This window comes from Marmota monax, unplaced genomic scaffold (genome assembly GCF_021218885.2).
Source record: "Marmota monax isolate L192 unplaced genomic scaffold, Marmota_monax_Labrador192_F-V1.1 WCK01_AAM20220418_F8-fsc00024, whole genome shotgun sequence".
Lineage (NCBI taxonomy): Eukaryota > Metazoa > Chordata > Mammalia > Rodentia > Sciuridae > Marmota > Marmota monax.
This window is the reverse complement of record NW_026695224.1, coordinates 34,688,147-34,714,757: the sequence shown is the minus strand read 5'-3', so window position 1 is coordinate 34,714,757 and position 26,611 is coordinate 34,688,147. Positions and strand designations below refer to the sequence as shown.

General features: G+C 62.3%; 1 protein-coding gene across 1 annotated transcript; it reads left to right on the top strand.

Moving 5' to 3' along the window:
- The first annotated feature begins 267 nt into the window (after positions 1-267).
- Positions 268-9,535, top strand: CUNH16orf95 (chromosome unknown C16orf95 homolog). The gene is made up of 6 exons (XM_046434574.2): positions 268-357; positions 1,847-1,987; positions 4,717-4,907; positions 6,617-6,714; positions 8,266-8,614; positions 9,258-9,535. Exons 1-6 carry the CDS (start codon positions 268-270, stop codon positions 9,274-9,276), a joined length of 888 nt encoding a protein of 295 aa, XP_046290530.1. The 3' UTR covers positions 9,277-9,535.
- The last annotated feature ends 17,076 nt before the right edge of the window (positions 9,536-26,611 follow it).

The following is a 26,611-nucleotide window of genomic DNA, read 5'->3' as shown; positions in this document are numbered from 1 at the left end:
GGCGCGGGCGGTGGGCTTCCGGTCGATGTCCACGCAGGCCAGGGCAGCATACGGCTCGCGAGGACCGCGCTCCGCGCTCCCTGGCCCTGTCCGCACTGCCCTGCCGCGAGAGCCAATCAGCCACCAGCTGGGCGCACGTGCGCCAGGGCGCGGGCCCATTTGCAGGCGGGAGCGGTTGGAAGCGGGGGCAGTGGGGGCAGCGGGGCGCTTCACCGTGAGGCTTGCGCCACGGCCACGCTGCGCCCGGTGCACTCGCCAGGGCGCGTCATGACGGGCGAGGGCCGTCGCTTGGCCACCCGAGGCCGCGCCTGTGACTGCCCCCCGGGCGCACGGGGCCGACGTCTCACGGCACCGGAAGTGTCCACATAGTGTTCCGGGGCGGCTGAGTTTAGCTGTGCACCCAGGCCCTACCCCCGTCTCCCAGCTTCGCTCTCTGGCCGGCCTCCCTCACTACGCAAGGTGACCCCCAAGACCTGGAGCGTCCTCGTGGTCAGAGGCGCACCGCAGTGAAGCAGTGTCCTACGGCTCCTGGCCAGTCCGGCGCACGGCCCGATGGAGGCTCACGGGGCAGACGGGAGTGGGGACGCCATTCTGAGCCCATCTCCAGGGCTACCTTCCAGGCCGGAGCGGTGGGTTTGGCCCACCTGGACTAGGTGGCTGATAGGGCCAGGCCCAAGGAAAGAGCAGAGCTGGCCTCACAGAAGGGACGTGGGTGGCGCAGGGCAGCCCCTCCACTGTCTTGGAGCGTTAGCTGGGGCAGTCGCGCTCAGTGACCTGAAGCTGTTACTGTAAATGAAACAGCAATTATAGGATCCTTCCATTAGTGACCAAACCTGGAAACATGGTTTCCAAGATCCGGCTGTGAGGGACATTGGGCTTTGCTTTGTGCTCCGTTTACACCTGCTGGAGACCCCATCTGACCATCATGTCCAAGCTGGAGCCCAGCTTTTGCACTGGAGTGTGCTCACTGTGGAGGAGGGCATTCACCCTCAGCGCCCAGCAAGCCTGGGGTATCTGATAAGGAGGGCCCTAGGTGGGGCAGGCGGGTGACTGGCAGCCCCATTTTGGAAAGTTCTCCAGAGTTGAAACACTGGTCTTTCCTGCCCAGCTGGGCGCAAGGTTAGCTGAGAGCCTTGAAGCAGGTTGGCTGGGGGTGCTGGTTCCCCCAGCATCACCCCACACTTCCTCAGCTCAGAGGACGGGGCTTCACCCTTGGGGTGGTGCCGAGTTCCGGCTCAGCAGACCCACACCCTCTCCTAGCACCTGGCCCCCGTTTACACAGAGCCCCTCTGCTCTTCTTTTCTAGGAAGAGCACATTTCAAACCTTCAGGAGAGAAGTGCACTCCCCAGGTGGTTCGGTGAGGGAACAAGCCCTGTGCTGCTTTGCCCGACCCTGTGGAGTGGGAGAGTGAGGGCGGGAGTCCAGGGCTGCATCGTGACAGGGCCGTGTGTGGTTATGGGGCATCCGTGACCCTCCCACCATCCCTCCCCAGGCCCTCACGCTCCTCGCTGTGTCCAGAAGCCCAGGAGCACCAGAGACCCCCGGGGGCCTGCTCCAGGCCCTGACTTCTTACCTACCCTTTCCTTCCCCCTAGAGTAGGAAGAGCTCTGTGTGGAGCGACACAGAGGAACCCCAGGAGCAGCCAGCTGCCCTCGTCCTCTGGGGTGGACTCTGCTGTCGTTGGGGGGCTCCCCGAGCGTGCAGCCTGCCTCTGTCAGAGGAGTTGTAGTAGGGGCGCCTGCCCTGTCCCCCCCCCCAACTCTGCTGGCCCTGACCACTAGTCCAGGCAGGGCCTCAGCTCACGTTGCCGCGTCCCTCATCCCTCCTTGCCTGCCTCTTGCTCAGGTGTGCCTGGGCCACTGCACTCTCCTCCGGGAGCCCGTCTGCTGTGAGTGCCAGGTCAAGTTCCAGGGCCACTGGCCTGTGCCCAGGGCTGAGGCAGCACTGCCGTACTGGGTCCCTCTGTCCCTGAGACCTCGAAAGCAGGTAGGTGGCTGGTCAGGGTCTTCACCTGGGCCCGGGTGACTGTCAGGGGTCTCACCTCCTCAGGATTATAAGCATTGTATGAATGACACTTTTGTGTGTGGTTGTTTTTTCTTTTTTTGGTATGAGGGATTGAACCCAGGTGCACTTAACCGCTGAGCCACACCCCCAGCCCTTTTTATTTTGAGACAAGGCCTCGCTAAGTTGCTGAAGCTGGCTTTGAACGTGTGATCCTCCTGCCTCAGCTTCTTGAGTTGCTGGGTTACAGATGGGTGTCATGGTGCCTGGCTGAGTTGTGTGTCTTAAACAGATTTTTCTTTCTTTGGTACCGGGGATTGAACTCAGGGGCACTAGACTCCTGAGTCAAATCTCAGCCCTATTTTGTATTTTGTTAGAGACAGGGTCTCACTGAATTGCTTAGGGCCTCACTAGATTGCTGAGGCTGGCTTTGAACTCACGATCCTCCTGCCTCAGCCTCTAGAGTCACTGGGATTACAGGCGTGGGCCACTGCACCCGGCCTGTTTTAAACAGATTTTTAAAGCACTGTATCTGTGGGCGTATGGGTGACATGGGTAAGCTGCCTGGGTGTGCAGTGTGTGAGCCTTGGCACGTACGTCCCCAGCAGAACTGCAGCAGGTCAAGGCAGCAGCTCGTGCGCAGCCCCGGGAGACCGCCTAGAGCAGTGTGTGTCTGCCGGACGGTCCAGCCCCAGGCCCCAGGCAGCTGCTGATGTGCTTGTCCGGTGGCTGGTCTGTGTTTCCGAGGCTTTTATGTAACTGAAGTGTGCCTTGGCTGTGTTCGCAGAGTCCTGTGTCGTCACTGTGGGGCTCTGCCACGCGGCGTGTGCGTGGGTGGCACTGTCACTGCCGAGTGGCGCTCCTCCATGTGGAGCGACCACGCTCCTATGGAAGGATGTCCAGCTGTTTCCACGTTTGCTCTGCTACAGGCAAAGCCGCTGTGGCCTTTGTGCTCGGGTCTTTAGGAGGACGATGCTTTCGCTCTCTTGGGTAAAGGCTTAGTCGTAGAGCGGCTGGATGGGAAGGTGGTGTGTGATGACTTATTTCCAGTGCCGGGATGAGCCCAGGGCCTGGCCTGTGCTGCCCTCTTCCACTGGGCTGTCCCTGCTCTGAGCTCCACTTCCTTTTTAGGTGGCGGTGCTGTTCAGGGCCCCAGGTCCTTTGCCTTCTCAGTCACTTTTTAATTTTCATGATTTTTTCCCTTTTTGTGGTCCTGGAGGTTGAGCCTGGAGCCTTGAGCACTCTAGGAGAGCGTGCTGCGAGTGTGCTGTGTCACCAAGCCCAGTCTGTCCCTTTACCAGGTGTGGGTGGCCTGCAGTTCATACTTGTGTTCTGTGAGGACTGAGCCTATCAAAGATCTCTCCATCTCCCCCCTCTTCTGGCGGCACCAGGGATTGAACCGGGGCCTAGCGCACACCAGGCAGAGGCTCTCCCGGGAGCCCGTCCCCGCCCCGGCCACACGCCTCACCATCTGCATGTCATACTTGGCAGTGTCTGTGCAGATACTTTGTTGGTTTAAACGAGGGGGTTGTTTGTTTCCTTCTTAGTTTTCAGAGCTCTTTATTTATTGTGGCTACAAGTCCCTTGTCAGCTGTTTGTGACTGTCTCTCCATGTCTTTGGCTTGACTTCTGATTCTCCTGTCGGTATCTTTCAAAGTGAGGAGCTGTAGGTTGTGCTGAAGTCCAGCTCGGGAGCTTGGTGTGCTCTGCACCATGCTCAGGTGCCCACCTGGCCCCTTGAGAAAGGGCACTTTGTGCTGTGGCGAGACCAGGCTCCTCTGATGGAGGGGGCAGCATGTGATGGTTGTGTGGCAGTCCATAGCCTTCCACAGTGACGTCCGCGGGTGTCCATGTGCACAGGTCTCAGTGGGCATGGGCAGTCCGTCCCCCTGCACTTACCTAGCACCCTCTGACTGGACTCACTGACACTTTCTGGGGACGTCGTCTTAGCCCAGAATGTTTTCCCAACTCAGTCCATTTTCTTGTTCTCTCCTGCTGGACAGTGCTGGGCCATGCTGGGCTATGCTGGGCCGTGCTGGGTTGTTCGGGGCAGTGCTGGGCCGTGCTGGGCCGTGCTGGGCAGGGTTGGGCAGTGCGCTCAGGAGCAGGACAGAGGCTGGTTTGTTTCTAGTCCAGCAGCTGCTGTGGAGATGGGCCCATGCTGAAGAGGTGGGCAGGTGGGCAGGGTCCTTGTCCTCCAGGGTGAAAGGACCCCAGACAGGAGCTATCTGGGGCCATGGTGAAGAGAGGGACAGAGATGGAGGGGTGTTGGTTTTTGTCCCCTGAGAAGGGTGCCTGGCTGTGGTCACTACTGACAGGAGTGCAGTGGACATTCCCATGTGCCCATTGCAGTGCAAACTGTTCTGATAGGAAGTGTCCCTAGGAGTGGAAATCTGGATCACAAGTGATGTCCACTCAGAACGCCAGCAGAGCCCTCTTCATAGCTGAGCGTGTGGAGATGCAGAGTGGCCGGTGCCCAAGGGCCCCAGCTGGGGACCCAAGGCCCAGGATGTAGCTGCTCCTCCAGCCGCAGCCTGTGTGTCCTGCGGACGGTGGCAGGCAGACCTCAGAGGTCCTGTGGGTCATCAGAGAGGGGCATCCGAGCTCCTTGGCCCAGGAGGTTGGGGTGCCTGTGACGGGGCTGCAAGAGGGGCCTCCCGGGGCCTGTCCTGCTGGGTGTCCTTCCAGAGCGTTCTCTCGCCTTCCTCTGGTAGATCCCCAGGATGGTCCGGTTTTGTATCCCCAAAGCCACCAAGACCTGCGCCTGCCCGTGCCACCACTTTGGGGGCCGCCTCCCGCTGCCTAGGACCAAGGCCGTGATGCCATACTGGGTGCCGCGGGGGCTGAGGTCTCAGAGGAAGGTGAGAAGAGACTGGCATAGCAGTGGGGCTGGGGGGGCGCCGAGGTGAGGGGTGCAGGCGGGAGCCTCCCCACAGAGCCAGGGAGAGTCGACCTGCGACCTGTGACCTGCGTGGGTTCTGGTGACTGCTGGGTGGCCCTGTGAGCAGGGCGGAGGTGTGGCACTCCTGCCGTGGGTCCCTCCCCCTCCTCCCTCTCCCCCTCCTCCCTCTCCCCCTCCTCCCTCTCCCCCTCCTCCCTCTCCCCCTCCTCCCTCTCCCCTCCTCCCTCTCCCCCTCCTCCCTCTCCCCTCCTCCCTCTCCCCCCCTCCCCTTCCTCCCCCTCCCCCTCTCCCCTTCCTCCCTCTCCCCTCCCCCTCTCCCCCTCTCCCCTTCCTCCCTCCCTCCCTCCCTCTCCCCCTCTGCTTGCTGCCTCCTCTCCCCCCTCCTCCCACTGTCCCCCCTCCTCCCTCTCCTCCCTCTCCCCCTCCTCTCTCTCCCCCTCCCCCCTCCCCTTCCTCCCTCTCCCCCTCCTCTCTCTCCCCCTCCCCCCTCCCCTTCCTCCCTCTCCCTCTCCTCCCTCTCCCCCTCCTCCCTCTCCCCCTCTGCTTGCTGCCTCCTGTCCCCCCTCCTCCCACTGTCCCCCCTCCTCCCTCTCCTCCCTCTCCCCCTCCTCTCTCTCCCCCTCCCCCCTCCCCTTCCTCCCTCTCCCTCTCCTCCCTCTCCCCCTCCCCCTCTCCCCCTCCTCCCTCTCCCCCTCTGCTTGCTGCCTCCTCTCCCCCCTCCTCCCTCTGTCCCCCCTCCTCCCTCTCCCTCTCCCTCTCCTCTCCCTCCCCTCCCCTCCCCCTCCCCCTCCTCCCTTTCCCCCTCTGCTTGCTGCCTCCTCTTCCCACCTCCCCCTACTCTCCTCACCCCTCCTGTCTCTCCTCTCCCACCCCCAGCATCCTGCGGAGGCCGCGGGAGGGCTGGCCCTGGGCTTCCTGTCCTCTTGCCCTGACTGTCCACACCCCCACGCAGGCCCTCCTCCCCAGGGGCCTTCGCTCCTCCTCCCTCCTCCTGCATTCCACATGCTGGTTGTCCAGCCTGGACCGGCTGGCTGTCCCCAGAGAGGACCTGCAGGCCCTAGCATGGGGGCTCTGGCCTCCCCTCTGGGGGTCCCTGGGCTGTCGCGCTCGCCCCTTCTTGTCTTTTAGGTGGTGAGGAAGCAGCGGAATCTCAAGGCCCTGCAAGGTGACTCGGCCAGCGGGTGGCTCACCTCCCCCTCCCTGGGAAGGGGGTCCCAGGAGCCTCGTGGTGGGAGGGGAGGGTGCGCTCCCCCAGACGTCTGCGGAACAGGGGACCTTGCTGTGCCTCCCTGCCACCAGGGGTCAGCACCACCCACGGCCCTTTCCCAGTGTCCCAGGGGGCTGCAGCTGCCCCTTGCTGGGCTGGGCAGGGTCTGCAGTGTTTCAGCGGCAGGCTCCTCAGCCCGAGGCGTGGTGTGCGTGCGTGCGTGTGATCATGAGTGTGTACCGTGATCGTGGCGTGGCCCACGTTCCTACCTGTGACCCGCCATGTGCTCAGTCTCCCTTCACGGTGTGCTGGATGCTCAGGGCGGTTCTCAGGCTTATGCTCACCGCCTCCCTGTGACCAGCCAGGCAGGCACGTGTGCTCGCGCTGGGCGTGGCCTGGGCTCTGCACAGAGTGTGTTCACACGTGCGTATGGAGCGTATGTAGGTGTCCAGGTCTAGTGGCCTGGTGCCTGGGAGAAGCTGTCCTCTCTGTGCTGCATTTGCAGAGCGGGCTGCCCTGTCCTGAGGGCGTTCCCTGCAGAGGGCGGCGGGCCAGCTCGGCTGGTGCGCGTCCTTCCCTGGGGCACCGTGCGGGCTCTGCGCAGTGAGTCCCCCGACAGGAGGGCTGGTGCTCTGGGACGGTGAGGGGCTCTCTGGGGACTCCCAGAGGCACGGTGGGGGGGGGAGCGCCTGGGAAGGGCCGTCTTCATGATGCGAACACAGGTACTGGCCACTGGTACTGCCCCACTGGCAAAAGCAGTGCTCAGGAGCAGACTTTGTCCGGCCCCTGTGTGGGGCAGTTGGGGTTATCTGTCCTCCTTACAAGCAAGCTCTGCGCAGAAACGGCTCGTGGAGACTCTCCACACGCTCCCATCCTCAGCAGGGACCCCCGAGCGTGATACGGAGTGAGCAGCAGTGCCCACCAGCGGTGCTCAGGAGGAGAATGGCCACAAGGGTGTGCCTGAGACACGGCACCTGCCTCCCAGGGAGGGAGTGTGAGCAACAGGGAAAGGGACCGGTGAACTGCCTGGGGATGCTTTGGGGAGAGCCCAAGGCATTGCTCCCAGGAAAATATGCACAGCCGAGTCCCAAAACAGGGCTCCACCAAGGTGGGCGCGGTGGCACACCTGTAATCCCAGCTACTCAGGAGGCTGAGGCAGGAGGAGCATGAGTTGGAGGCCAGCCTCAGCAACTCAGAAATGCACAGAAAGGAAAAAAAAAGCAAATTGTGGAGCCCTGTGCACAAACTGTCGTGTTAGGCCAGTGTCAGTTTCCACCGCAGGCGTGGTCTTCTGGCTCGGGCAGTTGTGCGGAGCGTGATTCTAGCCTCAAAACTGGCCAAGCCAGGAGGCCGGCGGCGCTGAGGCGGGACAGGAGCACACGTCTCCTCGCTCCTGCGAGCACAGGACTGTCGTCCCCTCCAGCGTCCGGCACAGGTCTGAGTGTTGGGGGTGCTTTCCTTGGCCTCAAAGTCAACTGATGTCCACTTTGGAGAGGAAGTCTGTATTTTTCTTGTAACCGGGACTTCTGTGCTTCTTGGGTCTATGCCTTTGTGGCAGAACGTCCCCGAGGAGAGTGCCTTTACGGTCTCTCAGGCTGGGGTGCTCCCGTGTTCACATGGCGGGCTTCCTGTCCATAGCATCGCGGGGCCACGCGCAGGCCACGTGGTCCTGAAGGGTCAGGGTGGAAGCTTGAGCTGCTGTGGGGTGAACACTGGAGCCCCCCACGATGGCGGGAGTCGCGTACCGCCAGGGGCTGCCTGGGCACGCACAGGTGGCGGCTACACGCACGGGTGGTGGCTACACGCCAGGGCATCTGTGTGGACAGTCCACGCCCCTGGCCATGGGGAGGAAAGGGCAGGAGGGAACGGAGCACTGAGGAGGGGACGCCGCGGAGGTCCCTGGTGCTCCCAGAAAGGCTCCTGTGCTGTGCGGAAGGCGGCCCTGACGTGGCCGCGAGTGGGCCCCGGGAGGACGCAGCCGGGGATCATGGCAGGTCTGCTCTTGGCTTCGTCACGGGCGAGGACTGTTGGGAAGACGTCGCTGGGCCGTGGGTTTCCGGGCGCTGGGACCCTGGGGAAGCATCCTGCAGCCCGAGCTCTCCTGCTGGTCCCCGCAGGCCTGTCCCCAGGGCTCTGATTTGCTGGTGTCCTGAGGCCGCCCGGCCCCTCCCTGCTGGACAGTGATTTGGAGCAGATCCCAGGCAGAGGTGACCCAGGGCACCTCAGAGGCTGCAGGCCACGCTGCGAGGCTACCCTGCTCCGTGGCGGCTTGGGGGGACCAGTGCCCGCTCACGCCCAGCCCTCCTGCCCTAGACACCCCCCTGGACGTGCGCTCCCGGCACAACCGCTGGCGGATCTGCAGCAACGGGCGCCCCCTGGCCAAGTGGCAGCGGCTGCAGGCCATTGAGCAGGATGAGCTGCTGGCCCTGGGGAGGGCAGTCGGCCCCCCGGCCCCGTTCCCGACCCTCCTGCAGGCCCTCCTGAGAGTCGTCATGTCCATGCGGTGAGCAGTGGGGCTGGGGTGGCCTGGGCCCGTGCTCACTGTGGCGTGCTTTGTCCTGGGAAGTCAGGCACAGGAACGCCCGCCCGGCTCTGGTACCCAGAGTCCTGCCCACTCCTGCCCACCTCCCAGCCCTGCATCTCATTCTGTCCAGAACGGCCTCCGTCGTGGTGGTGACCTGTCTCCGGCAGGGCCTGGCTGGCTTCTGGCCCAGCTCTCAGGGCCCAAGGGCCTGTATCAGCTGGACGTTGGCAACAGGCCTTGTTTGGCTGGGTGCGGGGGATGCCTGAGGCCCTCTAGCCACGTGCCCAGCTAGGCTCGGGGTGCCAGGGCTACCCATCTGGTGGACACTGGGCAGCGTGAGGGCTCAGAGCCTTCCCAGCAGGGAGTGGGGAGCAGGACGGGAGTGGCAGCTGCATTCCCTCTCCCTGTGCAGCCTGCGGCTGGGTCCTCGGCCCTCCCGGGCGCGGGCTGCTCGGGCTGAGCCACTGGCCCTGCCCGGCGGCCGGAAGGCAGTGCAGCCAGGACTGCTCCTCTGCGGCTGCGCCCCCCGAGTCCCTGAGCGCAGTGGGGCTGTCCACGCCCGAGAGCCTGGACGAGGGCACCAAGGCTGCGGTCTCAGGCTGGGCAGTTCCTCTCCCTGCAGCCATTATTTTTGGATCTGAAGTTGGACTGTCCACTGCTGTCAGCACACCCACAGAAGACCAGCCACGGCCTCCGCCACCTCCGCAGCCGGGAGCGGCCTATGACCCCACTGTCTGCCTGTTCATCTAGTTCACACCCAGATTCCGTCCACGGGACTGGTCAGGTGACTCTATTTTAGTGAGTTGGTGTGAAATCGGGTGAGATTCTGGTGTGAACACAGCCAATAAAAGTTATTTGAGAAACTCTAGGCTGGCCTCTTCAGTGATGACCGTGGCTCCCTCAGTAAGGAGGGCTCCTTCTCCACTGCTGTCCTGGGAGGAGAGCCGGTTCTGCGTCCCCCCGGACAAGGCACAGCACGTCCACTGGGGGAGGGCCTGCTTCAGGTGGGTCTCAGCCTTGGCTTTTTAGAGATCCACAATCCACGTGTTGTAACTTCCACCCCCCGAGGCCTGCGACCAAGTGGTCTCACTGTGTCACCATCCGACCGCGCACTCGTCCTCCCTGGGCACCAGGAGTCTGCTCTCTGTCTCTGACCTGCCTGCTGGGCACCCTCCCTGGGCACCAGAAGTCTGCACTCTGTCTCTGACCTGCCTGCTGGGCACCCTCCCTGGGCACCAGGAGTCTGCTCTCTGTCTCTGACCTGCCTGCTGGGCACCCTGCGTCTGACGGGCATCGTGCCCTCCGTGGCTGGGTCTGGCCCCTTCACTCGGTGTCTTGATTCCAGGGTCATCCACGGTGCAGTGTGGGTCACAATGCCAGTCCTCTTGGTGACTGAGTGATAGCACGCTGTGGGTGTGGCCCTCTTGCCCTCTGTCATCAGCAGCAGACCTGGGGGACGTGGTGGTGTCCCGGCCTGTGGTCACGGCTCTGCTCCAGGACCCTGGGAGCATTTGGCCCCGTTGTTCTAGGTCTGTCCCCTGTGCTCCAGGGATGTGACGCTGGGGCCGCACCACTGTCCTGTCCAATGCAGTGACGAACTCGCCATGGTCCCCGCTGAAGCACACCTGGTCTCTGCACCCTCTGCCTGTGGGCGTTGTCGGGTGCGGCCTGCGGTGCCAGAGAGGGCACAGTCTCAAAGTCTCTGTGGAGTGGCTGTGGTGTGACTGTCCAGGGGTGGGAAACACGTTTTTGTAGTAACTGGGCCTCAGGGAGCCCAAAGAACACCCACCTGCCCACTTACCCATGCACATACTTGCCCACCTGCCCTCCCACTCACCAGCCTGCCCGCCTACCTGCTACCTGCCCACCTGCCCACCCAGGTGTCTACCTGCTCATCTACCTGCCTATCTGCCCACCCATGCACCTGTCTATCTGCCCACCTGTCTACCCACTCACCTGTCCACCTGCCCACCCACTCACCTGCCTGCCCGCCTACCTGCTACCTGCCCCCCACCACTTACCTACTCACTAACTTTACCTGTCCCCCCACGTACCTACACACCAACCCACCTTCCTGCTCCTGGTCCACCCATGTGTCTACCTCCCCACCCGTCCACTCCCTTACCCCTCCCTCTTTCTCCCTGCCCCCCACCATTTACTGAGCAATGGTGCGCAGCCCAGCCCTGTCCAGTTAACTCTGATGGTGGAAGTATCCGCCTGTGCTTCCCAAGACAGCCACCGGCCACATGTGCCTGTTGGACACTTGAAACACGGCCACTGGAGATCTGGATTTTAATGGGCGTTTGTCCTCTTAGGTTTATGTGTAAACAGGCCCAGGAGCCCAGAGGCCAGCGTGTGTGACGGTGCAGCCGAGGCTTGGTGGTCAGGGCTGCCCTCCCCAGCAGATGGACCAAGGCCCTGCGCCAAGCCTTTGTGGCTTTCTAGAATGCTCCATGAGTCTGGTGGGTGCCGCGGACATGCCGGTCTGGATGCTGTCCTTCCTAACCTCATCCCTGCTTTGGGGTGAGGGCAGTGGTCCCCCCGACATTGTAAACTGGCAGAGCTGAGGTTCGGGTATGCTGGCCTGGCCGCACTGGACCAGCCAGGGGTGGCCGAGCCTCCTGGGCAGTGTGGGAGAGAACCGGGGGCCTGGATGTGGAGGGAATGAGGGTTTGGGAGGGTTCAGGAACCTGCCCAAGGTCACAGAGGTCTTGAAGCAGGAGTGTGGCCCAGAGGCCAGCTCCACCTACTATACCCTTGCCCCAGGCCTCAGGCAGGGCCAGCGGTGCGTGGAGGACACCAGTGGCCAGTGGGGGAGCCCTGAATCATCCTGGACTGACCTCTTGGTGTCCAGGCTCCGTGGTGCTTCTGAGAGGTCAGGAGCTACCTGGGCCTCCCCGCCTCCCTCTCCCAGGACCCTCTGCACATCCCCCCCTCACTGTGAGCAGCCACGTCCTGCCGTGCGGGCAGTGATGCCCACGGGTGTTCACTGGGCTCTGTCTCCGCAGAGGACAGAATGGCGGAGGTCCCTCGTGGGCCCCGGGCAGAGGGTCATCCGTCTGTGTGTGGATCTTGCTTTAAGGATGGGGAAGTGGCCTTAGAGAGAGGAGTGTGGTTACGCAGCCAAGTGACGGAGCTGGATTCAAAACAGCCCCTTCTGGTCCTAAAGCCCCTGCCGTGGCCACATACGATCCCACTCCCAGGAGCCCCGTCAAGACTCTGGTGGCAGAAGACCCCACTTCACCCACCCCAAGCAAAGGGATCTTGTTCCTGGTCCTGGTCTGGGGACTTCTTTGTCTCTCTCCTGGACTTGGGTGTGCCACAGTGACCTCGGTCTGCTGAGACCATCCAGCTCCTCCTCTGGACTGAGTCCACTGGCTGCTCAGCAGGAGCTTGTATACAGTCGGCACACAATGGTGGCTTCATTGAGTGAGTGAATTCCAGAGCTCCAGCCCTGTGCCGGGAAGTACCATGCTGTTTTTTGTGGGGGTGGCCTGTTGACCAGCGGGCACCAGGAGCTGGGCTCCCGTGTGGCCATGGGGGATCAGGCGTGCCTGAGGGACAGGGTGAGGGCTGGGGCCACTGGCGGCTTGCAGATGGCCTGCCTTGCCCACCCAGCCCGGGCTGTGCCTGCCCAGCTCCTGGGCAGCTTCCCAGGTCTTTAGGACTGACCCTGCGATGGGCTCTCATGCCAGGGCTGGGGTGGGCAAGAGCCCCGGTGGCTCAGCCAGGCCTCTGGGGCAGGGCGGAAGCTTGGGTTTGCCTGGTGCACCCCGTCCTTGGGGCCCCTCTGACGGCTCTTATTGCCTGGCCCTTCAGAGTGCCCCCAGGTACCCGTGTTGGAGACCTGGCATCTGGGAGGGTGGGGGACTCGCCGTCCCCCCTCACCATGGGTGTCGTAGCCAAAGCTGCACAGCAGGCGGCTGGCAGGGCAGGACTTGAACTTGGGCCTCCCGCCTCCCACGCAGGCCGCCTCCTGTTCCTGGAGCCACCTCCTCCTTCCCCAGGAAACTCTGTCCACCCGCCCTGCAGGTGAGTGGCAGAGTGGTGGGCTTCACACGGAGTCAGCCCTGAGCTTGGCCCGGAGCTCGGGGCCAGTCAGCCAGGTCTGCCTCGGGCCACTGCTCACCTACCTACCCACTGCTCACCTACCCGCCCACTCCTCACCTACCCGCCCACCTGCTCACCTACCCGCCCACTCCTCACCTACCCGCCCACCTGCTCACCTACCCGCCCACTCCTCACCTACCCGCCCACCTGATCACCTACCCGCCCACTCCTCACCTACCCGCCCACCTGCTCACCTACCCGCCCACTGCTCACCTACCCGCCCACCTGTGACTCTCGCTGTGCCGGGCGCCTGTGGAGTTGGAGATCGCTGTTGTCTCTGGTGGGTGTCCTACTCGGGCTCCTGGGGACCCCCTGGAGGGATTGGGATGTCACTTTTTCACTTCTCCGTTCCCAGAGTGGCAGCCCTGACTGGGGCACCTTCTAATGCTAGAACAGGAAGCCTTAGGCTGACCCGTGAGCAGAGGAAGGTGCTGGCATTGCGGAGCAGGGCCCAGGTGGCTGTCTCAGCACCACGCAGCGAGACAGTTGTCTTCTCAGACACCCACAGCTGAGGGAGTCCCAGCCATGGGCCCCTGGGCCCCGGGGAATGAGGGGTCCTCAGCCAACCTCGCCTGAGCTCAGTCCTGAGTTTACCCCCATGTTAAACAGCCTGGGCTTGGGGCTGGGGGCACCAGGCCAGGGTTAGGCACATGGTCCCTGAGAGACGAGGGTGAGGCAGAGCCTCCCACCTGTGTGCCTCAGCAGCCTCTGCCTCCACCTGCCACTCTGTCTCAGCCATGCCCACCCCTCCCTCCTCCCTCCAGAAACCATTTTATGTATAAAAACAGGTTTATGAATCTGAAAAATCAAAGGACAAAGGTCTTTAAAAACGTAGCCACAGGCTGGGCACAGTGGGGCATGCCTATAAGCCCAGCTGCTCAGGAGGCTGAGGCAGGAGGATCTCAGGTTCAAGGCCAGCCTCAGCAACTTAGTGAGAACTTGTCTCAAAATAAAAAATGAAAAGGGCTGGAGATGTGGCTCAGTGGTCAAACACCCTGGGTTCAATCCTCAGTACCCAAACCAAACCAAACCAAACCCCAAACCCAAAACCCAAAAAACAAACAACACACAAAAATCGTAGCCGCAGTGCACAGCCTCTCTCCTCTGTCCCTGGTGGTGTCCTCAGAGCTGCTTCCTGCCATTTAACACCTGGGTGACGAGCTGTTCCACCTCCATGTTGTTTACTGCCTTCTTCATGGGCATGGCATGGGGTGACGTTGATTTCAGAGAACTCTAATGACGTGTGTGTATGCGGGACTACTCATCATCTATCCATCCATGCGCCCATTATCTACCTGTCCATCCACCTACCCATCGTCTATCCATCCATTTACCCATCATCTATCCATCCACCTACCCATCACCTACCATCCACCTACCCATCAACTACCATCCACCTACCCATCATCTATTCATCCACCTACCCATCATCTACCATCCACCTACCCATCATCTACCATCCACCTACCCATCATCTATTCATCCACCTACCCATCATCTATTCATCCACCTACCCATCACCTACCATCCACCTACCCATCAACTACCATCCACCTACCCATCAACTACCATCCACCTACCCATCGTCTATCCATCCATTTACCCATCATCTATCCATCCACCTACCCATCACCTACCATCCACCTACCCATCAACTACCATCCACCTACCCATCATCTATTCATCCACCTACCCATCATCTATTCATCCACCTACCCATCATCTACCATCCACCTACCCATCAACTACCATCCACCTACCCATCATCTATCCATCCACCTACCCATCACCTATTCAGCCATCCATCATATATCCATCCATCCACTCATCCATCCATCTACCCATCATCTATTTATCTATCCACCCATCATCTATCCATCTATGCATCCATCATCTATCCATCCACCTACCCATCACCTACCATCCACCTACCCATCATCTATCCATCCATGCACCTATTATCTACCTATCTATCCACCCATCAGCGACCACCTATCCACTGGTCCATCATCCACCACTGACACCCCACCCACCACTAGCCCACCGACCGTCAGGTCCGTGTGCTTCGTGCAGCACCAAGGCAAGCCTTCCCGGTGCCAGGTCCTACCTGTGGCTCACCTGTTTGGATTCCACGTTGCCCTGTCACTTGGTGTGGTGTCTCTGGGGCACGATGCAGGAGTGACGTGTGACCTGGGCAGCCCAGGCCCCTGGACCTGCCCTTTGGTACCTGAGTCCCTGTGATTCCTCTGGGTCTCCGGGGGTCTTTCTGGACACAGGTTTCAAGGGCTCTCTTGGGAGGAAGCAGAGCCTGGGACTTCCTATCTCTGGAAGGAGTGAAAAGACCAGATTGAGGTCCCTCGTCGCGGTCGGCTTTCCTCAACGCGGGTTCTTTCCCCCACTCACTCCAGGACACCCAGAGTGTGTTCCACGGTCCAGCTTCTCCCTTGTTCTGCACTCCCCGTGGGCGCAGAGAGCCCTGTGGGCAGTCCCACCTTCTTCCTCCTTAAATCATCGATGAGGCCATCTGAGGTGACCGCCCAGGCTCCCTGGAAGGCCTATGGGCCCAGCCCGTGCATGTGCTGGCGTGACCGCCCTCGCCTGTTGCCCTACGGTGAGCGAGAAGCCTCCTGGTCAGCGCTGGGGGCAGCCACACGAAGGTGCACCCAAGGTGACAGAGGCCTCAGATGGCATGGTATCCTTGGGAACCAGTCTCAGAGACATCTTGACAGCCAGCTGGTCCCTGCTGTACTTGTGCTGTCCTTGAGATCTGTTATCTGGGACGCTCTGTGCCCTGACCTTGGGCTCCATGCTGCCCGGGGTCAGCTGGAGCGTGCGGTTCCTGCAGCTGTCATTGCACGGGGGGCCACTTGCTCCCTGGGACCCAACAGGAGGAGCTGACTTCGGGTCAGGAAAGAGACTTCACTTGCCCACTTGCTGGCCATGTGCCCACAGATGGCTGCTTTAACCCCCCCGAGCCGTGGTCTCTGTCTGTGAAGCGAGCAGTGACCATAACATGGGTGGGTCCCGGGTGAGCGTGAGGCCAGAGCGGCCAGTTCTCCTCCTTCTTTCTCATGTGCCACCCCACCCCCTCTCTCCTGCGACCTCGCTGGACATGGGTGGTGCTGCGGCCCCTGGGATCCTTGGCGAGGACACTGGAGATGGGAGGGACGAGGAGTCGCCACGCTGTGGACCTCACTTGGCGCTGACCGTCCTCTGACCTCCTCCTTTCCTACACGGCTAAACTAGCTTCCCGTCACTTGCTGTCTTTGCCCTGGCCCTCCTGGAGAGAGGGTAGGAGTCCAGCTCTGCTGAGCACGAGATTCCAGAGGCCGCCTCTCCAGATGGCCACTTTAGAGAGCAAGCTCAGGGTAGGGAAGGACTGGCCAGCAGTGCCTGGCCTGCCCCCAGCTCCTCCCCTCCGATAGTCTCGTGGGCGCAAGGAGGCAGAGCCCTGCGCTGACCGGGAGCAGGGGCTTGGGCCCTGTGCTGGGCCCGCAAAGAAGAGTCCACGTCCCACTCCTTGCTGTGGCCGCAGGTTTTGTTACCTTGTTCCTCAGGCGGACACCCTGAGGCTTCCGGAAGCCCAGATGAGCAGCCTCACGCAGACCCCACGTGGGATCTGCACCACTGGCAGGACGAAGGGGGCAATGACAGCTGGCACAGGTACGGGGAGAGCCCGCAGGGTAAGGGAGCCTCGGAGAGGAAGCTCTGTGTCCCCGAGACTGTGCCCACCTCCTGTCGCTCCCCAAATCACAGAGTGAGAGACGAGCCACCCTTGGCAGGGACAAAAGGTCTTTTTGGGGGGCTGGGGCTGGGGCTCAGCGGTAGTGCTGTAGCGGTAGGCATGTGTGAGGCGCTGGGTCCGACTCTCAGCACCGCATATGAATAAGTAAAATAAAGATCAACAGCTAAGAAAAAATATTCAAAAAGAAAAAGAAAAAAGTGCAGGGCATGTCCGGAAATGCCCGTCCCTAGTCCCCGGAGCCCTGGGGCCTTGTCCCTGGAGGCAAGAGCAGCCCTCCTGGCCTGTCTAGTCCTCAGAGATGGCCCCTGGGCCCTACTGGAAGAGCCACCGCCCGCCCTCTGCTCCACCCCGGACGGCCCGTCTGCCAGGCTCGCTCGTGACTGTGCACTCCTTGAGACCTGATGTCACACACATCGCCTGTCACAGTGGGCAGTTCAGCAGGCTCTAGTCCACTGACCCGCAGCACAGCCTGAGAGGAGCCGCCTCCCGCTGCCTGGCCAGCACCTCCTGCAGCCGCGCCCGGCCTCCCTGCGCCTCTGGACGCACCTGCAGCACGGCATCGTGTCTTGCTGCAGTCACTCACATCTCGTGTTCCTGGCTCACCCGTGTGGTGGCGGGTGTCACCCTCATGAGGCAGACACAGTTCAACTCGTGCGCTGGGTGGATGGGAACCTGGGTTGTCTGCACTTTGGGGTCCTTGTGAGTATTATCTGCCCAGGGTGAGGGTAGTGGACGGCTGGGTGACCCCCCTTCCCAGGGAACGGCGCCTTCCCTCCCGCCGCAGCGTGTGGGGCTCCAGGGCGCCGTGTCCCCCCAGCCCTGCACTGCGGGACAGCAGGCGGAGCTCGCTGGGCCCGCTCCTGACGGCCGGTCTTGTGAAGTCTTGGCAGAACCCCTTTTCAGGTCCTCTTCCAGCGTTTATTTTGGGAACTGGTTCTGGTTTTCTTTTTTGTGGGGCTGGGGACGGAAGCCGGGGTCTCGAACATGCTGGGCAAGTGCTGTCCCACAGAGCCACAGCCCGGCCTGCGTGTTCTTCGGCCCTGGAGCCGTTGGAGCCCCCCGAGGATCCTCCAGAGGCCTGACTTGTGAATATCCCCCGTCTCTGTTCACTTTGGGTCGTGTCTTTGAAGCTTTTTAAGTTTGACCAAGTCTGACATCTCTGCTGCTTTTGGTGTCCCCCCGAGAGCCTGCTGAAACCTCAGGGTGGTGGAGATTCATCGCTAAGCAGCAGGCGATGGAGGTTCTGGTCCCGCCTTGTGGATCTGGTCTCCTGTGGTTTTTGCGGCGGTGTGAGGTAGGGATCTGGCTGTACTCCTGCTCCGTGCCGTCGTGACGTCCTTGTATCAAGGCTTGCTGTGACATCCGTGTGGAGGACAGACCGCAGGGCAGGGAGGAAGCAGGGGATCAGCTTCCCGTCCTGCGTGGCCATCTGTCCCAAGGAAGGGTTCCTGAGCCACCAGGAGGTGACGTTCAAGAGCCTGACAGACCCAGCACTTGGCAGCCTCCGCAGCAGAGACTGCTCTAGGCAGGAGTGCCCGCGGGTCCCAAAGCCAGCGGGTGGAACGTCACGAGTCACAGGCCACGCACACAAGGTGTCAGGTAGGGAAAGTGCAGTGTTCCGGGGGCGGGCCAGAGGCACCCCGGTAGTGGACACGCACCTGCAGGCCTCCTGACGCCTTGCCCAGAGGACACAGGTCCTGCCCCGTCAGGCAGGCTGAGTCTTATCACGAGGCGATTGCCGGCGCGCCCAAGCCAAGGGCGTTAAAGTAACTGCCTGAGAAGGGCCCGGAAGACGGAGAGACCTTCCCACGGAGAGCCACAGGGTACAGCGGCAGGCAACGTGTGGGTCAGGACTTTTGGTCTAAAGGGCTTTTTGTGGCAGTTGGTGAAATCCCAGGGAGGTCTCAGATCAGGAAGCTACAGGAATCCGAGCCGAGGCCTGACCTCCAGGGCGCTGCCGTGGCTGGGAAGAGCCACTCGTCCTCAGGATGAGCATGGTGACGTGTGCAGGGGAAGCACGTTCCCCACCTCGGCCAGGCAGGGCGAGGAAACAGGCAGCGGAGCCCCGCTGGGAGCAGGCGTTGGTGCCCTCGTGTGAGCTTCTTCACCCTGCTCGCCCTGCCTGCCCACGGGGGTCCCCTGAACCTGCCGGAGGCCTGCCTGTGAGGGGCCCATGACCTCCTTCCAGGTGAAGGGCCATCAGGGAAGCTAGCACTTACTTCCCGGGCTTTGGGGTCGAACCTTTGCCTGAATCGTGGCTCTGCTGTGTGACCTGCGGTAAGTGGGTTAACTTCTCTGGGACAAACTCCCATACCTCCACATGCAGACTCTGACTCCTGCCTTGCGGGCGTGAGAGTGAAGCACCGTCAGACAGAGCGGAGGGCTGTTGCAGGGCCTGGCACGGCCCCTGGCACGTTTACCGCACGAAAAGCCAGGGAAGAATGAGAGAGTGGCCTGTCTCGGGGGCCACTCATCCTCTCGCAGCGTCTGTTAGAAGCTCTGGGGGGATTACCAGGAAATGTCAACCTGACTTAATAAGCCATGTGTCACGTTGTCATGTTCGTCTGCACCTTTCCTCGGTGTCCCGGGGCGGGCGCTGGGCAGGCCCCTGCCTGCTGCTCAGGCCGTGTCCCCACGTGCACACGGCTCGCGTTCCAGCGCCCGCGGGCCTGCTGTGGACAGGGATGGGCCCTGCTCCTTTTGCTCGGTGACAAGCTCCCTGGTCCATGCCTGGTCCTGCACAGGTGCTGAGCGTCTGCCCCTCCTGAGCCTCCCATTTTTTCCCGGGGGCCCCCAACCTCCTCATGGTGGGGTCCCTCAGCCAGGGGTCCCCTCCTGGGAGTCCCCTGCCAGGGTCTTCTCTGCAGTGCTGTCCCCCCAGCTGCCGGGTGGCCCCGCAGCCTCTGTTCTGTGGGCCAGTTGGCTGTCTCCCTTTGGAAACCTCAGAGGCCCTGAGCGGCTGGATGCCCACGGCAGCTAAGCAGGCCCAGGAGGCCAGCCCACCCCCTTTCCCCACGTCTCGTGTCCTCTGTTTGCGCCAGCCTTCATGGGAACCTAGAGGCCCAGCAGCCCAGGAGGCCACGAGGTGGGTCTGCTGGCCACGCTGGACACCCTGTCCCACCTTCTGGCCAGCAGGTGGAGCCATCCCACACTTTATGGCCCTGAGGTGCTGGTGCCGGGAAGCCGGGTTTGTCTCCGAAGGCGGCTTCAAGATCCAGGGGCTACGGTGTCCCTGACCAGTCACTGGGGGGGGGGGGTGGGGGGTCATCCTGGTCTCCACCCAGGTTTTGCACTGAGTTTTGAGGCCAGAAGAGAATTTCATTTAGATACCCCAGGATACCTGCAGGAAGGCGGGTGGGCTGGACCGTGGGCACTGGCCCTGCCCGCCAGGCCCTGCCCTGTGCCCTGTGCCCTGTGCTCTGTGTCCAGGCAAGTTATAGACCACTCTGAGCCTCAGTTTCCTCACCCGAGAGGCAGAGATGGGAGTCCAGTGCCACAGCTGTCCAGGGGCTCAGCCGATGCTTGCTCCGTGGCTGTGGGTGGCCTGGGGGTTGCAGAACGGCGGGTGCCCTCTGTCATGCGGGGGGCACTGGTGGTGCTTCCACAGGACCCAGCCTGCCTCACAGACCTGAGGGAAATGGGGCCACAGTCTTTCTGGAGGGTCCCCTGGGGACATGCTGAGTGGACTGTGGTGTCAGCATTGGAGCAGGTGCCTTGAGCTGGGCATCAGAGGACTGTAGGGCCTCTCCAGGGAAGGGCCTGTGAGCAGAGGGAGTGGCCAGGCAAGGGTGAGACGGGCCCCCTGGCTGGGCCCAAGGGGTGGTGTGGAGGGGCCCATTGAGAGGGTCTTACTGAGGTGGGGCGGTGGCCCTGGGCTGGGGCTCTGGAGGACATCGAACCAGGCTGAAGCAAGCCCCCCAGCAAGGATGGAGTCCCACTGCTCGGGGCCTTCATCTTCCCCCCAACATGGTGGCGCAGGCAGGGCACCCCCCGAGCCTCAGACTGAGATTGTGGAAAAGGGAGCCCGGGGTGGGCCACGCCTGTGGGGAGCTGCTCCGGAGGCTGAGGCAGGAGGTTAGAAGTCCCAGGCCGGCCTGGGCGACTTAATGAGATTCCACCTCAAAATAAAATAATAGGCAGGGCTGGGACTCCAGGCGGAGTGCTGCCTGTCTACCCCCACGGCCCTGGTCCCACTCCCAGGAGAACGGAGCCACCCAGCCCCGGAGGCTGGGCCGATCGCTCCTCTCTGCCTCCATTCCTGCCTGGGTCCCCTCTGCCGCCGGCTTGTGTGCTGTTGGCCACCTGGGCGGGGGCCTGGGGCGCTCCTTCCTTGCAGGAGGTCAGGGCCAGGCCCTTCCTGCACCTCCTCTCTGCTGAGCCTCCAGCTGGGCTCTGCCTGGAGGCCCGCCCCGCCCGGTGATGCTGCTGTACCCGCAGGTGCAAGGGCTCCGACTCAGGGTCGCTCTTGCTTCTCAGAGTCGGCGAGCAGAGCTGCCGCTTGCGGGGCCCTGGGCCCCCGGCGCCTTCACTGGCCCCCACGAGCGCAGGAACATGGACCCCTCTGGAACTGGGTCTCTGGCCCCTAGCATCTGGCCATCTGTCCAGAGGCCAGTGTCAGCATGGCCGGGTGATTTCCTGTGGAGGCGCGGCACCCGGGATGGCCAGGCGATGGCATCGGGCTGTGGGCTGCTGTTCCCATCTGGGGACAGGAAGGGCCCTGAGATGGAACCACCTTGGGCAAGGGCACAATCTGACTGTCCCTGACGGTGACCCCTCCACCAGGGCTGGGAGGAGCAGGCCTGGCCAAGCCCCTAGTTTCCACAGTGGACCCTGGGAAGTCGGGAAAGTGGAAGGAAACCTGCAGCCCTGCCCACGGGCCCCGGCTAGGGGTCTCCAAGGGCCTCACAGGGGGCTTTTGTAAAGGGGCCGGAATGTAAGATTGGGTGGCAGGTTGTCGTGCTCACAGAACTGCCTGGCCTTGAACAGTGGCCACCCTGATGACAATATTTAGTCCCAGACGCCTTCCCCGGCCGCCCCCGGGGCAGAGCCTGAGGCGCCCACGCCCCACAGCCACCCCTCTCCCAGCCTTCAGCAGAAGTGAGCTCCTGACCTTCCCAGCTATCTGGCCAGGCAAGTACCAAGGAACCGAGACTGTCACGCTGGATCTTCTGAGGACATCTGCTGTCACACACGTCAATCACCCTTTACCTCTGCATCCGAGGGTCTCCCGAGTAACTTTCCCCGACAGGGCGAGCAGGTGACGGGCCACGGTGTGGCCCCCTGGGCGAGGGGGGGGTGCCCAGCTCCTCCGGTGCCTTTGATGACTTCCTGGCACATCAGCCCCGAGTGGCACTGACCCCTGAGCGGGGTGGGCACCTGCTGCAACCCGACAGCTGTGTGGGTCGGGGCTCTGTGGGAGGGACAGGTGCAGGGTGGTGGACCCCAGCCATGCCCCACTCTGGGAGGCCACTGAGGGTGTGTGCCTTCATCCCCGAGGACGGGGACGAGGACGAGTAGCTGCTCTGAGCTGCCTGCAGCTGCACGTGAGCTCCAGCTCTGCCACTCCCAGGCTCTGTGACCCTGACCTCTCTGCCTGTCTGGGAAGTCGCACGCGCTGGCAGTGCCCTGTGCTGACCTGCACTCTCTGTGTGGCACACCCCCAGGCCCGGCCAGGCGAGGGCAGCCAGGCGCCCAGACACACGGTTGAAGGTGAGGCCTGCTCTTGGGCGCTGGCCCTGCACTGCATGACCTGCGAGGGGGCCTCTCCCTCCACCCCGCTGGGGTACCTCTCCTGCTTTACCCTGGCCCTGGCCTTGCGCTTTGCCCCACGTAAAGGTCAAGGGTAGCCCCGTGGCACAGATGGGCTAGAGGCTCAAAGAGATGGAGCCCCACCCAAGTCTCCCCTGGTGCTGTGTTTTTGGAAGGCAGAGACTGTACCTTATTTATCTCTCGCAGTTGTGTCCAGCACCTGGTACACAGCAGGTGCTGAATAAATGCTTATTATGTTCAGAGATTGAAGGGGAAGAGAGAGAACTGAGATGCTGTTGGGGTCCACTCTGCGGCCTTTGGCAAAGGGCCATGGTGAGCCTGGGGGAGACCTCTATTGAAAGAGGGAGGCCACCCCCCCAGGGGCCACGCTGGTCAGGATCCCCGTACTGCATCCTCAGGAGGCCACAGACTGCACACTTGCGTCTGTGGAGGTGCTGGTTAGGTGAGTCCTGAGACCCAGCAGCCTCTGTTGCCAGGGGCTGGGGGAATGGGGACACGGGGTGGCTGCTGGAGGGGATGGGCTCCCTTCGTGGGGATGAAGATCCTAGAACGGATGGTGCTTGTGCCACTTGGGATGTGCTAAATGCCACCCAAGGGCAAACTTTGAAAGTAGTTAAAATGGCAAATTTTGTATTTCACCACCACAATAATAACAAAAAGAACACCGATTTCACGGGACTCTTTGCGGGTGAGTGGCAGAAACAAGACCGTGGCAGAAGGTCAGCTCGTGGCTGGAGTGAGGGCGGGTGGGGCAGCCAGCGCCAGGTCCGCCAGGTCCGCCAGGTCCGCCAGGTCCGCCAGGTCCGCCAGGTCCGCCCGGCAGCGCCCCTTCATAGCCCTCAGCAGCTTCCTCTGGCTGATGGAAAGGCCACCGGAGCCCTCAGGGCCGAGGCGGCAGGGTGCAGCGTGGTTCCAGAGACAGCTGACGTTCCAGAGCCACGGACCCCTCCTCACTGTTGGCCCGTGCCTGCCGGGAGTGAGCGTCCCAGCCTTCCGTGGAATTCCGCGTCTCCTTGGGGTCCCCACAGAGCCACTCTCATCCCCGCCCCCGACAGCCTTCCGGATCTCTCCGAAGCTGGCAGCAGATGCGGCCAAGACAGAACCCCAGCAAGGGGGTGCGTTGGAGAGGGAGGTGGATAAGGATCAGGTACACCTGGGACAGGTGTCCTGGGTGGCCGAGTGTGGGATGGGGTGATGGAGAAGCTTCTAAGGTGACAGCGGGTGCTTTTCCAGCTCCTGTTCCTGCCGGGGCAAGACAACGGAGCAGGTCCCCACAGGAGGAGTCCCTGCACCCAGAGGGCCTCCGGGGAGAAGTGGGCCCTGAACAGGAGTCCCAGGCTGTGTGGGCTCGCAGGTGCCACCTTCTGAGGTGGAGGTGGCGGGGCGGGGGCGGGTCTGCAGCCTGGCTCACTGGGTGCTGGTGCCGAGGAGGCATCCACTCAGCTGGACCCAAAGCCCATGGAGAGCCCAGGAGACGGGCTCACCCGCTGCTCAGGGAAGAGCCGTCAGAGCTTTAAAACAAACAAACAGGGACCGGCTTCAAAGGCGGCTGGCGTCGGGGATTTCCTTCCCGGCCTCGAGTGGCATCAACTTGTTTTTGGAGTTCCTTGGTGTGAGGTGCGTGTGGGGGGAGAGGAGAGCATGCGTCAGCTGCTTACAGACCTGCGGCCAGCCCGGGAAGAGAGGCAGCCGGCCTGTCCCCGCAGGCTTCGAAAGAACGAGAAGAGAACGGGCCACCTGTCCTTGTCCTTGCAGGGGCCCCACACCAGACTGTCCTTAACTGTACACGTGGGCTTTTAATTACTAACCCAAAATGATCTCAGCGAGTGACCACCCAGAGGCGCTGGCGGGGCTCTGACTGGGGGCAGGTAGGGGCAGTGCTGCCACTTTGTAGGCGAGGACACTGAGGCCAGAGAGGCCATGAGGCTGCCCAGGGCCAGATGGCTCTGAAGGGGCAGAGGAAAGCCCCGAAGGCCGGCTGAGGGGGGCTTCAAGGGTGGACTGGCCATCCTGACCGGCCACATGCTTGGTCCTGTATTTGCCCACACGGGTGTCCCTGGGCTCCCTGCACCTGACGGCAGCCTGTGCCCTCGGGCAGGAGGCGCGTTCCCGTCTGCCCAGTTCCAGTGGCTGATTTTGAACTTGGAGCAGGTGGTTTTCCTGCCCAGGCCCCCGAGCAGGCCTTGGAGGGCTGAGGGAGCGCAGTGTGGGCCGGTCCCTTCTCCCGTGTCCCAGAGCCCTGCACCTGCGGACAGGAGATGGTCCAGAGGAGGAAGGGCCCGGAACACCTCCTCGGGCGCTTGTCTCTCCACCGGGTCATTTTCCTTGATGGCGAACACTTTTCAACGGTGCGGGGAGGTCCGTCTCCTCCGAGAGCGCTCAGTGGGCTGCTGTTTTAGAAATCAGGCAGGCCTGAGTCTGCAGGATGGACACGGCCTTTCGGTTTTTTAATTTAAGGTTTACAAAGCGCTTTCACACTGTGATCCTGGGGGATCCGAAAGGCTGTCTGCCTGTCCCCTGGCCTCCAGGAAATCTGCCCGGACCACCTACGGGAAATCGTCCTCCGGGCCTCAGCCCAGCTGGGCGGTGACAGAGCCCCCTCCTCTGCACTGTGGCCCCGTGGTTCACGCCACATAATCTAATCTTTCAAGATATTTTTCTCCAGAGGCAGGGGGCTGAGTAACTGAACAGACACAAGCTGCTAATCCCTTTTCCTGGGGCCAGAGGGTTAACTCCTTGCCTTCTGTTCTCAGGCCACGAGCTCCGGAGGCTGGGGCTGTGCTCCAGAGTTCTCCAGCAGGCTTTGCTGTCTGCTTCCTGTAAGGACACAGTCAGAGCAGACGCCACTTGCTGTCCTGTCCTCCTGCGTGTCTGACTCTGCTCTACACGGCTGCTCCCTCTCTGTGAGGTGGCATCGTTGCGCACAGAGGTGTGAAGGGACTTGCCTATGATCACACAGTAGAGGACCGAGGATTCCAAAGCCGGCCACTGCTCTGGAGTTGGTGTCTGACTCCTGCGCTCCTTGTTAAGCAGGAGGGACTCAGACCACTCTGAACGGTTTGCTTCGCCCGTTTTGGTCGGCCTGTCAGTGCATTCGCTCTCTCGGCCCGTCCTCTGCAGTGCGCAAGGCTGCTGGTTTATTTAGATGGAGGTGCTCAGGGTCTTGAGCTGGCAGCCCGCTGCGGACGAGTCGAAGCCGGAATAATCGTGCTGAGAGAGCAGAGGGGCTGTGGCGTGAGGGGAGCAGGGGAGGGGGAGGTTCTTGTGGAGCTGGGGAGGAGGAAGGCCAGGCATCTGCAGGAGGGGGGTGCCGCGTGCTTCAGGGCAGTGCCCACTGGGACACTCTCTGGCCGGCATCGTCTCCTTTGAAGGTGGTGCTCCGTGTGGAGGCCTCAGAGAGCAGAGCAGAGCGCAGCGGGAAGGGGCCAGGTTTCGTTAGCTTGCCTTGGGCAGGGTCTTCCTCAGGGTCCCTCTAAGCTGAGGGCCAGGTGAATGCTGCCCTGACCTCATAGCTCCGCAGGGGTGTGGGGCAGAAAGTTCCTGCTGGAAGTGCAGGACGGAGGGCTCTTTCTGCAAGAGCAGCTGCTTCCTCCTGCTCCAGACAGAGCCTCTGGGTGCCACGGAGCCCTGCCACAGAGGCTGGTCAGCTTGGCCCCTCCTCCCGGAAGGCTCAGGGCTCTCAGTGCAGCCTGGCCTCCAGGCCCCAGGCCAGCGGCAGGTTCTCGGCCTTGTCCATCACAGCGCGGCTTCTGCTGGAGCCCATGTGAGCTGGCTCCAGCTGGTTCCATTCCAGGGGCGGTGGACAAACCATCCTTGCATTCTAGCTCTGGGGCCAGCCAGGGCAGCACGAGGGGGGAGCCCAGTGGAGCAGCCCCCTCTCCCAGCCAGGTCAAGATGTTTCCTGCAGCTTGGTGAAGCTGCTGCTGAAAGCCCCTCCTGGGCAGCTGGGTCCAGAGGCTGATGGGCTCTGCAAACAGAAGGTGGAGAAGTGGAACTGGACACTGCTGCCTGCTCTTCTGAGAGGTGCAGATGTTTACACAATGACTTCCAAATGCGGAGGCTCTTCCTGTCCCTCCTGAGCTCTGCACCACCCAGACCTGCTCGCCGTGGACCTTCCTCTGCGGCCCCTTCCTCCTGTACCCCTCCCAGCTCCCCTCACCCCTGGCAGCCCCTCTCCTGCAGCCTGTCTCTCCTTGGCTCTCCCTCCCGCCGGGCGGAGCTTGGGTGGCTCCAAGGTGCCTCTGCCCATTGGTCTTAGTTTTCTGTCCCCACAGAGCGGGCCTGTGCTTGTTGTAACTTGGTGTCCCCTCCCATCAGTCCTCACCAACCAAGGTGCCGTGGCGCTCCTGGCC